Below are 13,904 nucleotides of genomic sequence, written 5' to 3'. Positions count from 1 at the left end.
GAAAATATTTTTAGAATATTTATATTGCAGCAACTATCTTTACTATAGCATGATAATATACATATTACGAAGTTTAAGTTATAAGGCCTTACTACAATATTTGGATAATATTATATAAGACATATTATGTAAAGCATTTTAACAAATAATGTACAGAAAACAAACACAGAATAAAACTATATTTTGTCTTCATACATCTCACGGACAATAGAATAACCATTACCGTGGTATAACACAAATGATGAGTAATATTCATTAACGAGTTGCGCCAAGATAAAAAACAAAGTCAGTAAATAGTACAGAATAGGTCAAACATGAAAGTCTAAATACAATACGTATTGAGTTTATACAAAAATACAGATTTTTAGAAGTGGATTATCAAATATACTTAAAGTGACTATTTAGCACACAGTCAGGGACTATGAATAATTTTTTTCTTCTTCAGTTTCCATTTAATCACATTCATTACTTGGTACATGATATAATAAATTTCGTATAGCAAGCAAAACATGATTATATGGATGATTTTATTGTGAAATAAATAATAATCTATAAAATAAAGCATTAAAAAACAAAAGTTTTACTATGACCATAATGAAGTGACAGTTCTATTACACGCTGTATTTTAACTGCTGTTTAGAAAAATAACATGGTACAGTAAAAACAAAACAATGATTCGGTTCATGGATTGTATGCATACGAATACGTACACCGTCGTCAGCGCTACGAGTACATTGGCTGCCAGGTAATTAGTAGTACTAGTAGGGGTAAACATCCGCACGCACATCATTGAACATTGTTTTTACTGTACATATCATTTATACATACATAGTAAGTATATTGCTTATTCATAGAACAGAATGAAATCATAATATCTGTACCTGAGAGTCAGTATATCTAAGTGGAAATATAACACTTAGAAAAATGCAATTTAACATTTTTCATCCTTTTAATGCCAATGTACTTTATGGTATAAAAAATTTCCAGTTTTTCTTATGAATAGACTCAAAAGATGAATTTATTGGCATATTATTATTATATAAAATATGTACCAGTCATTTTCGACAACATTGTACTTGAGACACACTGGCTCTCGAGGTACAGAATATATATTTTTATTATTTTAATATTTTTTCAAAATACATAAATACAAGTTGAGGTAATTAATGCATGTACTAGAAAAGCATGTATAATTTTATTTGTATTGAGAATGAGACAGTTTTCATTTATGTGACACAAATAACATTCAGGCAAAACTTAGATCTATGTTTTATTGCTCGAAATGGCCACTTGTCTGGTTGCAATAAATATCTAATTATATTGATAACTGCGTTTTGTACATTGTTGTACGCTAACTATTCAACTGTTTCATTGTAATTGTAGAAAAGAATGTTTATTTCGGCAGTTTAAAAACGATTCAACAAAAGTGAGTGTATCGTAACACCTTTTACATTATTATTATTATTTGCATACATTGATTGACTTTCTTTATATGTCCAAGTGATTGAAATTCAGGCAAACATAATCTTAAGTTTAACATTACTTAAATTGAATAAATGCCAGATTATTCTACAAAATAATAACAAAGCGAAAACGTATTTTCTTGATGAATCAATCATCAGAAATGACACCCAATCCAAATTTAAGTGTGAGTAGAAGTTTTTTGTTTTTTTTTTTATAAAAAAGTGAAATAAATTATTTTGAGTATGTCAATACTATACGACATATTTACGTAGGTAAGGAGGCAGATAGATTATGTTTATAATACTTAAGACGGCGCGACCTGCCAGACTATGAGATGACTACGTTCTATTTTTGCTTCCTGAGGATTTGTACCAGCCCCTTCGTTTCCATCTAATGTTTCACCTTCAGCCAACACAACACTATCTTCCATATCACCATCACCTAGAAAATTAAAAAATAAAATAACATTAATTTAACATAGCACATGTAAAAGTTTTTTCATGTATAATGTAATGAAATGCAGATAATACAGAGTACATTCTGTTAATACTAAATATACAATAATTATTATAAAAACTATTGAAGATTATAGAATTTTTTAATATGAGTACAAATCAAGCATTGACTAAACTGTTATAATCCTGAATATCTTTAAATTGAAGAAATCAATTACGCAACTTAGATATTTCGACAAGTTTATTAGTCGAAATCGGGAAAGTATTGCATATAAAAATATCATTAAATGTGTAGTAAATCCACATAATCTTCGATACTTCGTGACTTTAAAATTATTTGGAACAGATAGTATCACCTTCCAAGAGAAGTTCATTCGCATCTTATAACAAAATTCAATAGAAAAAAGCTGGTAGATTCTATCTATTTTTACATATATAACAGGTATAGTATAATTCTTATCAAAAATGATCCCTACAGCAGACCTGTCTTTGCGGTTCAGGGTATAGGTTTGAATCTCATATCTGGCAAAAATCACATGTTATTTTTCAATATATATTTGATCCAGAGCAAGGGCCCAATGAGTTAGGTGAATGTTTAAACACCGTTATTCGTAAAAACTCTGTCAGTATAAGCACACATAGTTTAATTCAACATCATGTGTGAAAAGTCAATCTATATACCAGTACGCTAACTATATTGAATTTTCATTATATAATGCAATACACATACCTACTCAGGTACCATTGCCCTAGTTCTAACACCATGTATCACGTTTTTTGCAGTTTTCAATGCCAAAATGTTCATTTTGTCACCCTGGATCATGGGAACAAGAACTTAGGTTCTCACTCACCTTCGGTGACAAGAGTATTACAATTTTTTCAGCATTATTATTTTCATCATTAATAATGTTATTAAACAACTTGAAGTGTAGATATCATTTCGATAGCAAAATTTGCATAGGGAATATCATGCTGTATTACAACTAGGTCAACGATGTTATGTTTTATCGGATAAGTAACCACTTTTTTGTAATAATAAAATAAAAAAATACAGTTGTACAAAACTACAAAACATCCATAACACCTAAAATAAAAAGCATTGAAATATATAATTACATATGTGGGTCTATTCTATGCTTATCGACCGCTAAAGTGATAAAGTGAAAAATATTATCAAACTTAGGGTAGGTTTGTATCAAAATATTAGCACTTATTGTAACAATTACACGAAGCCGGTTTTTATTGTTGCAATAAGTGCTATATTTTAACAGCACCTATCTTGCTGCTGTTAAAATATCGCACTTATTGCAACAATAAAAACCGGCTTCGTGTAATTGTTACAATAAGTGCTAATATTTTGATACAAACCTACCCTAAGTTTGATACTATTTATCAATTTAGTGTTCGATAAGTATAGAATAGACCCAATGGTGTTGACATGCATTAACCAGAAGAAATATTTTCCATGCATTTACTATAAGTTCTACATAGCGTCTTTCTACAAACAAAACTTTCTTGGAGAGTAATTATAATAATAGTATCCATAGATTAAATAAGTACAGTAAGAACTGCGTGGAAATGGGGAAAATGTGTTATGAAGTTATAAGTTTTTAACATAATTGTTTTATTCAATATGTAGGTATGTAGTTAAAAATATAGTGTCTTCGGTGTATATATAGATTAACATGGCAAACAAAATCATACAACATAATATTGTGTTTCAAAATAAAATAACAAAAATATTACAAAATTAGAGAAATGAGCAATTAGTGATTATGAAAACGGCATTATGCAAATAGTGTATATAATATATTCAATGTATATTATTGAGTAAATACACATTTTCTATGGTATTTATACAAAGTTTTTCTCAATAAGAAATATAATACGTTTTAAAAAATGTTGATATTAAAAGACTCATTTTAATATTGCCATAATATAATATATGTTTTAATATAATATGTAAGGTTAAAAGCATGACAAGAATAAATTAATATTTTTTAAATTTTCGATTACTTTTATCACAATATAGAGTAGGTAAGTAGTGTTAAATTGCCATGATAATATTTATTATTCAAAAAGGCAAACTTTAATTATTTATGAATGAAGAGACAAAATTTCTTACTGCTCTGAAACATCTGGCATTACTGAAATGTGGTGAATAAGTTCCCAAAGAATGGAATGTGATTGCCAAACACAGTTTATTTATTTAGTGTAAAAAGCATATTATAAATGGTAGAACCTTAACACATTGAATACAGAATTAAAAGGAGAAAAAAGTGGACCAATGGCCAAATTAAATTTTGTAGTAAATTTTAACAAGAGTTTACTAAAAACGTCACAATGTTTTCTATTATATGATGTTAAATTTAATAAAATTTAAGGTGTAGGTATTGAAACACTTCAATTTATACTATTAGATATGTAGGGTTTTAAGAAATATCTAAAAATAAAAAATAAAACATTTTTACCAAAGACGAACGGCGCCGATTGTCTCCAATGGGTTAATTACGGATTAATTAGGGATGAAAATAATCTGTATAAAAAAAAAATATTCGTAGGGGATATATATTTTCATATCATTGTTTGAAAATTTGACACGCATTTTTCTGATAAATTATCAGAATTATAGCTAGATCCGGATAATCGATATTCTAGTATTAACCCCTCATATCATATCTAACATAATATTTAATATGAGTTGAAAAAATTAATAAGACTATTTGAGTTATTTGATACAATTATTAGTTTCTATTTATTGAAAACAATGAAGTCAAGAAAGAAATGAATATCTAAAAAAAATTCAAGAATAATTATGTCTACAGTGTGTTTGCATAAAGGCTACAATACAATACTGGAAAAGAACCTTTAGCTGCCCCCACCATCAAATGTATCTACGGCGAAACACAACCATGAATACAATATTGTAAGGAGCTAGAATTGTTAATACACTCAAATCTACGTTAGATTGGTATCACTTTCATCTATATTAAGTATATGTCTTCACAAAAAGGCAGAGTATTGTAGTTGACAATAATCAAACCTAGTAAAAAGTTTGTGGTGAATAATAATAGTTTTGAGAAAATATTCGGTAAAACCTATTACATATTTTTAAATACAATTTTAGAGTGCGAAAATCAACATTCAATGTCATACAGCGCACACCGAAGGGGTTTGTTAGTTTCTTTCGTTTTAATTGTGTACTAATTTTTAATTCGCAGTGCTTTTTAGGCAACATTCAAATTAATTTGGGCGGTTATTGAATATAATGTTATAATATAGTACAAATAAAGCTATTGACAAAGAGAGATGAGCTGTTTTATATGCAAAAAATGTGTACTTAATAATTTTATTGTAACCAGAATCGACATGAAAGTAACAGACATGTATTTTGAAAAAATTAAATTAATTACAATATATAAAGATTGATTCTTTTCTGTCAATTTATATTAAATTCTATAAAGATCATTTACCTGGTCAAAAAAATTGCAAAAATAAAATGTTAAAATAAAAAATATTTCATAAAAGTGTATAAAATATTACATATTGATTTATAAAAACAATTTGACAGTGAAAATATAGACAAGTTAAAAAGGTTTGATTGTCTAATGAGTACCATTGTATACACATTAACAACCCGTTTTCTAAATACCACAAGAATTTTCAACTAATATTATTTGAATGATACCTTCGATTCTAATTACTAACCAAAATCAGACTGACCACAATGCCAAGAGTGATAATAGTGTATTATTGACATAGGTAAATAAACCATTGCATGAAACATACCATCGATATGTTTTTCTTGGGGTATACCAGTAATAAGTTATATAACTGACTGTGAGGAGTTAAATGGTCAGGTATCGGGAAGAATCTGCCACACTATCAGGTGGGAGGCGACATCTCGTGCATCGTCAGCGTGGTCTTCTAACAAAAAACAAAAACTAAACACCAAACTCTAAAAACAAAACAATGCATCTCTAAGCAGTGTTTTCACATAAATAATAAAATAACACTTGCTAAGACATGGTGTAATGGCTGTAGCGTACATGCTTAAAAGGACAAAAGTTGAGCAACACTATTGAGAAGCGCCAAATGATAACAGCAGTGAAATCCAATATGGCTACCCACCATTTAACAGTGGCCACTTTAATCGTCAATTTATGTGTATTTATGAAAAAATAATGGAGATAACTTATAAAATGCAGAAGTAAGTGATAATTATATCCTCAATAATTGGAATGGATTGTAAAATTATAGATCAAGTGACATTTTTTCAAAATGACATACTGTATTGCAATGATTATAAGACAGATTATTATTATACCTACAAATAATAAAATAAAATTATCATAATGTATTTTTAAAATTTTGAAGAAGAAAGTCACAATATGATTACAATAAAAATGAGTATAAAATCTTTCATCAGTGATATTACCATCAGAGTCTGAAACTCCTTCAGTTTCAGTTTCTAATTTTTCTAATTCACATTTCAACTCAGGGTCATTTATATGATACTTTCCCATAACAGCATAACACATCATGTAACCAATAGGTGAAATTAAGCTCAATTCAAAAGCCTCTTAATGGAAGATGGAGCTATATTTTTGACCGCTTAAATATTCACTCATTGATTTAAATATTTTACTAGTGAATGTAAGTTGTTATTAATAACTGATTTTTTTAGTTTACAACATTTTTAGTACCCACTGTATTACTAATCCATATTTAGGTAATTATTTGTTTCATTTGATTTGTGGGTTAATTAGGATTTAAAAAATTTTAAACATTTAAAGTCATTCGTTTGTAAAATGCTGTCACATTGGATTTCATCGAGCATAAATTCGAAACGTCTCAACAGTTCACTCATGAAAAAAACATTGTATTCCTGTGGCCTGCTGAAATGTTAGCCAAAAGCGAGTGATTTTTCTACACCGACCGGTAAACAAATTTAATTATATGTAATAAATACCTGTGCACCCAATATTATTATTTTTTGAATTGTTATCGTAATCTCCACATATTATCATTAATATTTTTAACAAATTTACGATACATTATTGTAACACGTATTTGTGCACAGAGAATTTAAAAAAACCAATATAGGTAATATAAACAAAAATGTATTGCCATCAGCTTTATATTTGAAAAATATAAAAACCTCACTCATTTCAATGGCGTTATATTTTTGAATAACAATTAATATTGATGCGTGTACTTATTAAATCATGTTTATTGTAGAAATAAGAATGAAAATAAGTCCAATTAAAAAAAATTATATTGCTATTTTAGTAAAACAAAAACAAAATATATTTTAGTAACAAACCAAGTTTTTTTTTATATACAACTCTGATTTGGGTGTCCATTTATTAAATACATGTAAGTATAATTTTTAATGCACGTTTACAATTTAAAAATGAATATTATTTAAGTAAGGTAATATGTTACTTCTATAAGCAGGCTTTTCTAACAACTAATATCTCAATACTTTCAATCTATAGCATGTATGGTGAACTCCTGATGAGAAAAATTCAGATTATTCACATAATCTAATTGCGACATTCCTATAACATGAAGTGAATACATTTATATTTGTAAATGAAATTTTCAAGGAAAAACAAATATGTTAATGAAAAAAAATAGTAAAGCTATTTATAAGTATCTACTTAATTACAATCTTGCTTATTGTGTGTGGTATCAAATAATATAACATCAGAATTGGTTTCTAATAGAATATTTTTTAAAGCATAATATAGTATGGAACCAAAACAGCTTTGTATGATTCAAATAAGTTTTGTAATTTGCCATGTATTCTGTTCATAGGTAAAATTTTAGTTAATCAACTCTGTTGTATCTTTAATGCTAGAGTTAGAATTAAGGTCTCTCCTGTTTCATTTTGATAAGTATTTGGTACCAATTTTAGTTGTTGACAATTGAAAGATACACCACACACAATATAAAAAAGATGCTACGAATATTCACAATATACCTAATGCCAAGACTATAGATATGTATCTCGCGAAATATTGTTTCATAATCCATTTCATGCCAAATCTTAGACTATGGTAAAAGCTATAAAAAATATACTCAGCAACAATCAAAAATATAGACTATCTACCGATATGGTTATAATTTTTAAAAAAATCATTCCAAAAAAATATCTTTTACTTCGCAGCTACATCATGTAAATAGTTTTTTAAAAAATGTGTAAACACAATGCAGAAAGAATATTTCGAGAAAATAAATAAAATTGTCTTACCTATTCTAAAATCTATGTAGCCCTCTCCACCTGACATGACTAGCATAGGCGCAGGGGTGGCATGAGGAGAGGGTGGCGATCCAGGAGTGCCTCCTCCGCCACCCCCACTGAGCCCTGGCACAGCAACAAAGAATTTTACAGCATCTCGATGACCGTGGAAACTAAGTTGGGCATGTGCTACTGAGCAGATAGGTACTCGCCCCCCTGATATCGACGTTCCCACTCTAACCAAACTGCCGGGTCCTATAATAAGAAATAAGACACGTACTTAAATGGCATGTTACTATGCTAAATATGACAGTGCCACGGTTCAACACCAATTTTTCCAATTATTGCCACTGATATTTTTTAAATAAGTGTATCAACAAAAATGGTCAAAACCAGTTCCTGTTCCTGCATAATATGCTTTATTAGTAACCAAAGATTATCAAATATATCCGTAATACCTTCAAAATTTTCATACATAAATAAACAAACATATTATTTATTGAGGATTAGCCGTTAACCATTCACCCACCCCATCAGTTCCTTGCACTAAATCAGACACATATTAAAAACAAGTTGTATTATTTGCCTGCCGCGGGATAGAACCTGTGATCCACCAACCAACTCAATCAATAAATATGTGTACTGTAAAAATAACTTTTCAGCCCCTCAGATGATGGTTACTTAAACCTTGACGGCTAAAATTATTAAACATGGATACATGCTTTGCTTACTAATTCTCTGAATGCTGTTTGTCCAAATTCGAAAGAAAATTTATTTGTCAAAGTAACCGAATCCAAAGGATTCAAACAATTGCACTTTTCTGAAAATGAAAATTTTTGAACTCATATAGTAATGTTGGTGCGTAAGTATTTACTACACATAATCGTTAGAAGTAATGGTCAATATGGGTTTATGATAGCTGAAATAAATCATGCAATTTTTAGATTGAATTTCGTCGATATGGCGAGCGAAGATCATATCGATGCACGAGTAGTTGAGATAGCTGGATTCGTTATCAGCAGTAGTCCGAAAGTTTCCTACATGAAAGTGATGAAATATTGGTCTTTTTTGCTAGAAACTGGGACTTTTCTCCGTTGTCGGCTCCTTTTTTCCATTCTGCTGGTGGACTTGGCGCATGTTTAGGAGGAAGCTCTACTCTCTTTCGTCTACGATATATCTTCCATTTATTATTGTCAACAGATGTAGAAGTAAATGTCGAAGTACACACAGAAGTAGATGCGTAATCAGAATGAAGAGTGCATTTACCAGAAGAAGTTGATGGAGAACAATGAGGACCGGGACAGACGAACATTTTGTTGCGTTGTATGTAATTGACAACAATAATAAATTGCAGTGCGCGGGTCCCACGTCATGCCTGAAGTGCCGTTCACGGCCGAGTGAAGGCACTCCGGCCCGCGCCATGATACTTTCGTGATTGAAACCATCTTGACGAAGAGAACTTACCTTACGTACCTAATAAAAACTGCTCATGCACATTATCAAGATTACTGTCTCTGCTTAAGTATTAAAGAAAAATTATAGAACAGCTTGAAATTTGTAATACTTATAGAATTATCAAAATAAGTTGCTGGGTGCGGGTTTACACGTCATCCCCGAAGCGCAGCTCGCGGCCGCGCAAATTTTGTGACAATATTTTTCGTTACGCCTGTGCGATTTTCGTAACGAATCCGCCCGGGAGGTCAAGACAAAAGCATGTATCCATGCTAAAATTATACTGAAATATATTGGTCAGAGCTTTTTCAAGTTTGTGAAATACATACAACAGATAGGCATTGTCTATTATAATGGGTAATCGAAAAGAATAGTGCAGTGCACAGTTGGACAGGCATACTTACGGGACTTTAATAAATAATAATATATTTCAATTGGTGAAAATAAAACATGGATCTTAGTTTATCATACATACAGTATTGGATAATTAAATACAATGCAAAATCGTGGGGCGTATTAACACAAAAAATATTATGGGCATTCGGGTTGGCGCACGAATTCTTCTATTGCAGAGCTCGCGTTCAGTAAATTCGACACAGTAAAATCCATATTACACACGAAATAACGTCGCAACATTTAGAAGGATTGATAAAAAAATAGTTTTATTTTAATGTCATAAATTCATTAGAAATATACTGATATTGAATAAAAAGTTATTATCAACATAAATATTATGAATATGATCCTTAAATCGTTATATATTTGCAAATATTTTAATAGTATTTATCAAAAAATAATTTGTTAGGTACTATGTTTTTCAGCCAAGTAATTGTATTATAACATGATGTCACATGTATAACAATTCTAACTGGGCAAGAGATTTTTATTGCATTTTGTAGACGATGGGACAATAAAATAATGAGTCTGCTTGCTGAGACGAGTGTTGAAAAAAACACAGGTATTCAAAACAATCGATTCGATAATAATTATACATTTTTTGAATATTATGTTGAAATATTATTTAATACAATTCACTATTCAGTATGGTTCCTGCTGTTACGATGTAAAGTCAGTGTTATGAGATGTTTTATCAAAGTATTTCGAGAATTTTCTTGATAAAAATAAATCTAAATAAAGATTCATTGTATATTATTGTTTAGTCAGTAAGTGTTTTAAAATGATATCGGTAGACACAGAATTTATCAAAATTAACAAAAGTTCCTTCGAAATAAAAAAGACTGGTTCACCAAAACCATTAAATATTTTTTTTAAAAAATTGGATCAATACAAAGAGTCTTGTTTTGTCCTGTGTCAAATTTTATCGATATGCTAACTAAAGTGTTGAAAATCATTTGTACGATTCTGATGACATCTGTGGAAAGTGGAAGGTGTTTTTCAACTATTAAAAGAATTAAATCGTTTTTAAGAATCAGGACAGACTGTAATGAGAAAGTTATTGGTGTTCGCTAAGCAGAAACAATGCCGAATTGATTTTTTTTTAAAGGTAAAAAAATTTTTAGTGCACCCCCAACAAAAGTAATTTTGGAAACCACCGGCTGCCACTGATTATACCTGGTATATGATTTCTAATTGGAGTTACGGTTCCTGGGGCAGTAGCTGGAATGACATCAGTCTCAGTGAGAGGCACAGAAATGATGACTCCATTTCCAGTGCCGATCCACAGTCTCCCCGAGCTGATAAGCAAAGCGGTAATCCTCACTAAAGAAAATCCAAGCTTTCCTGTGCCTAGCATTTTACTAACATACGGATCGATGTCTACATCTTGCAGGTGTTCGTATGTATGAGCATGATATAGTCGGAGTGTAGAGTCCAGTCTGAAATAAAAACAAAATTATTTTTTGGTATTAGTAGGAAATTCTTGCATGAAAGGCACATAGATTGATAGATTATGTAAAAATAGTGTGTGTTGATTTACATAATCTTCAACATCATCACCATCAATATATGATTTAGGATGCACGAAATCCTCATCATCACTGTTAACCATTACATCTTTACTTCCACTAGTGTTCTCCGCATTCACAAAGTTATTAATAAATTACATAGTTTTTGTTATTTTTTTATTATTTGCATATGTAAACGACAAAATAGCCAAAGTAGGCAATATGTATTACAGCTAGTCTTTGATGCTTTGAATGCATGATGTACTAAATTTAATTGTAAGCCAACAATTTTCATAGCCACGTGAAATCAAAGGAGTTCACCTTGTCCACTTAGTCTACCTTTATCCAACGTGTCAACTTGATGTAAGTAGTGTTCTTAAAAATTCTCACATTTGCCACATCCTCGATGGTGCAAACAGCCTGATTCACTCAACCGGCGAAATTGCTATAGCGCAGGAAAAAAAATTTACTTAAAAAATTACCTGTCAGAAAAAAAACCTGTTTTCCAATCATAATAATATGTTTGCGAATGTATGCCATGATATTATGATTGTATCACTCAATGTTTGATAAGTAGTATGCATAAAATGACATTTTATTATTAGTACCTTTAAAGCTTTTCATTAATTTCCATCAGTACTAGCTAAAACACACTTAAAAATGTGAATGTATTTATTTGTCATACTCTTAACTTCATATTTTAAGCTAATAGTAACTGATTTCTTAAAAACATGTAAGTGAATACTGTTGATAATATGATGAATTTATAATTAACTGACCTTATCGAAACCCAAACTCCATCTCCAAGATGAGCAAGTTGCCGCACCTGACTCTCTCGCCGCGGATGAGCTTCCAAGCAGTGCAGGAGTTTCAGTGAACGAGGTTCCAGGACGTGAATCTTACTGCGATGTCCACACCATACCGTGTCGCCTACGTTGGCAAGGCACCTCACTAGAAATTGAAACGTTTATCAGACAATTACTATGGATAAAATATTTACTTATGTAAACTTTGTTTAAATAAAAGTTGACTGAGTATCCAAAGTGCAGAGTGGCAAACATGGTGACAAATCAGCGTATACATAATATTAAATATATTAAATTCAACAAATTTGTTTTTATCGATCACTATTTTAATTGCCACAATATTGTCAAGACTGGCTAGTCATCAGTAGTCGTGATCAAGGCCTGGACTGGATTATGACGCTAATGACTACATTATAAGATTCCATCTCGTACAAGGATTGATCTTCTCAATGTCTTTATGCAGCGGAAACGTGGACCATAAAAGATGTGAATTGAAAAGGGATCGATGTTTTTGTTGTGTGGTATTGGAGACGTATGCTGAGGATCTCCAGGTATATCAAAAAATCCATTGTGGAACAGCTAAAGATAAAAAAACAGATGTCTGTCAGGGACAATCTCTTCACTTCTTTTGTCATGTGACTCAGAGGGTGATAGCTTGGAGAGACCGGTCCTGATTGGTAGTGTAAACTGTAAAAGAGGGTGAGTAGGAGCACTCGTTAGCTGGTCATATCAAATCAAGAATGCGACAAGATATTCTCAGTGGCAACAACCTGTTCAGTTGAATCAAAGCATAACTGTGGGAAAATTGTGAGTGGAAACAAGATCATCATGACTCTTAGTAATGAGGTGAGCACTGCAAGGAAAGAATTGCTGTAAGTGAAACACTTTACTACTGGAAAATTATCACTCAAATTGATAAAAACCAAAAAAAGATGCCTAATCTATTAAAAAGATAAGACTTCAACCAACCAGAATGTTGTGGTCCCCCAAGAGTGACTAAGTGGTAATGACTGAGGTCCCACTCTCCATCTGCAGTCCGTGAAAATACACCAACCGTTCCATCAGCCAGTGCTGCCACAACGCGAGTCGCACACTGGACCACTCCCAACACCGCATCTTTCAATTGAACTCTGCAATACGAGTGACAATGGCCATTAGTACTTCACTCAGTTTTCTTTAACTCACCTTAAGGGGAAAACTGGATGAATATTTTAGGTTTAAGTCTGGGAAAAATCTGTAAATTAATGTAAAATATATGTCTCATGATGCTCCATCCTTTCTCATCATTTGACGAAATACAGGTAACGAATGATCATATAAAATAGTATTATTTTAAACCACCTCTATCTCAAATTTAGAATAAAGCACATATTCCATTATATCAGGGGTAGGCAAACCGCGGCTCGCGAGCCACATGCGGCTCTTTGGGTATTGGCGTGCGGCTCTTTGCCAAATTCCCAATTCACATTTTTTACAAAAAAGGTATGATTGTTGTCATTTTAAATCCGACCATTGTAAAAGTCGACAAATTAAATTTTTCTCCATTTCATATTGACACGAGCACTTTTGAAATAGA

At 31.0% G+C, this 13,904-nt stretch overlaps 1 protein-coding gene across 5 annotated transcripts in view; it reads right to left on the bottom strand.

Annotated features, from left to right (window-relative positions):
• Positions 1–442: 442 nt before the first annotated feature.
• The window catches only part of syd (JNK-interacting protein syd), a 46,675-nt gene continuing 33,213 nt past the window's right edge, over positions 443–13,904 (bottom strand). For 2 of the 5 annotated variants that reach the window (XR_015070190.1, XR_015070191.1), the window contains 6 exons: positions 13,298–13,458; positions 12,302–12,473; positions 11,191–11,453; positions 8,179–8,421; positions 5,709–5,846; positions 1,136–1,905 (listed from right to left, as the gene is read on the bottom strand). Coding sequence is in view for 3 of the 5 variants with exons in the window: in XM_085943408.1 (XP_085799534.1) it covers positions 1,769–1,905; positions 8,179–8,421; positions 11,191–11,453; positions 12,302–12,473; positions 13,298–13,458 (976 nt within the window). In the remaining 2 variants the exon portion in view is untranslated. Of the gene's footprint in view, positions 1,906–5,656; positions 5,847–8,178; positions 8,422–11,190; positions 11,454–12,301; positions 12,474–13,297; positions 13,459–13,904 lie in introns of those variants that run through there. The other 3 variants (XM_085943408.1, XM_085943416.1, XM_085943427.1) reach the window with 2 other exon arrangements.

Source organism: Rhyacophila brunnea, unplaced genomic scaffold, assembly GCF_057557595.1.
Source record: "Rhyacophila brunnea isolate RB1 unplaced genomic scaffold, BYU_Rbru_1.0 scaffold_1, whole genome shotgun sequence".
Taxonomy (NCBI): Eukaryota; Metazoa; Arthropoda; class Insecta; order Trichoptera; family Rhyacophilidae; genus Rhyacophila; species Rhyacophila brunnea.
This window is presented reverse-complemented; position numbering and strand designations above follow the sequence as displayed.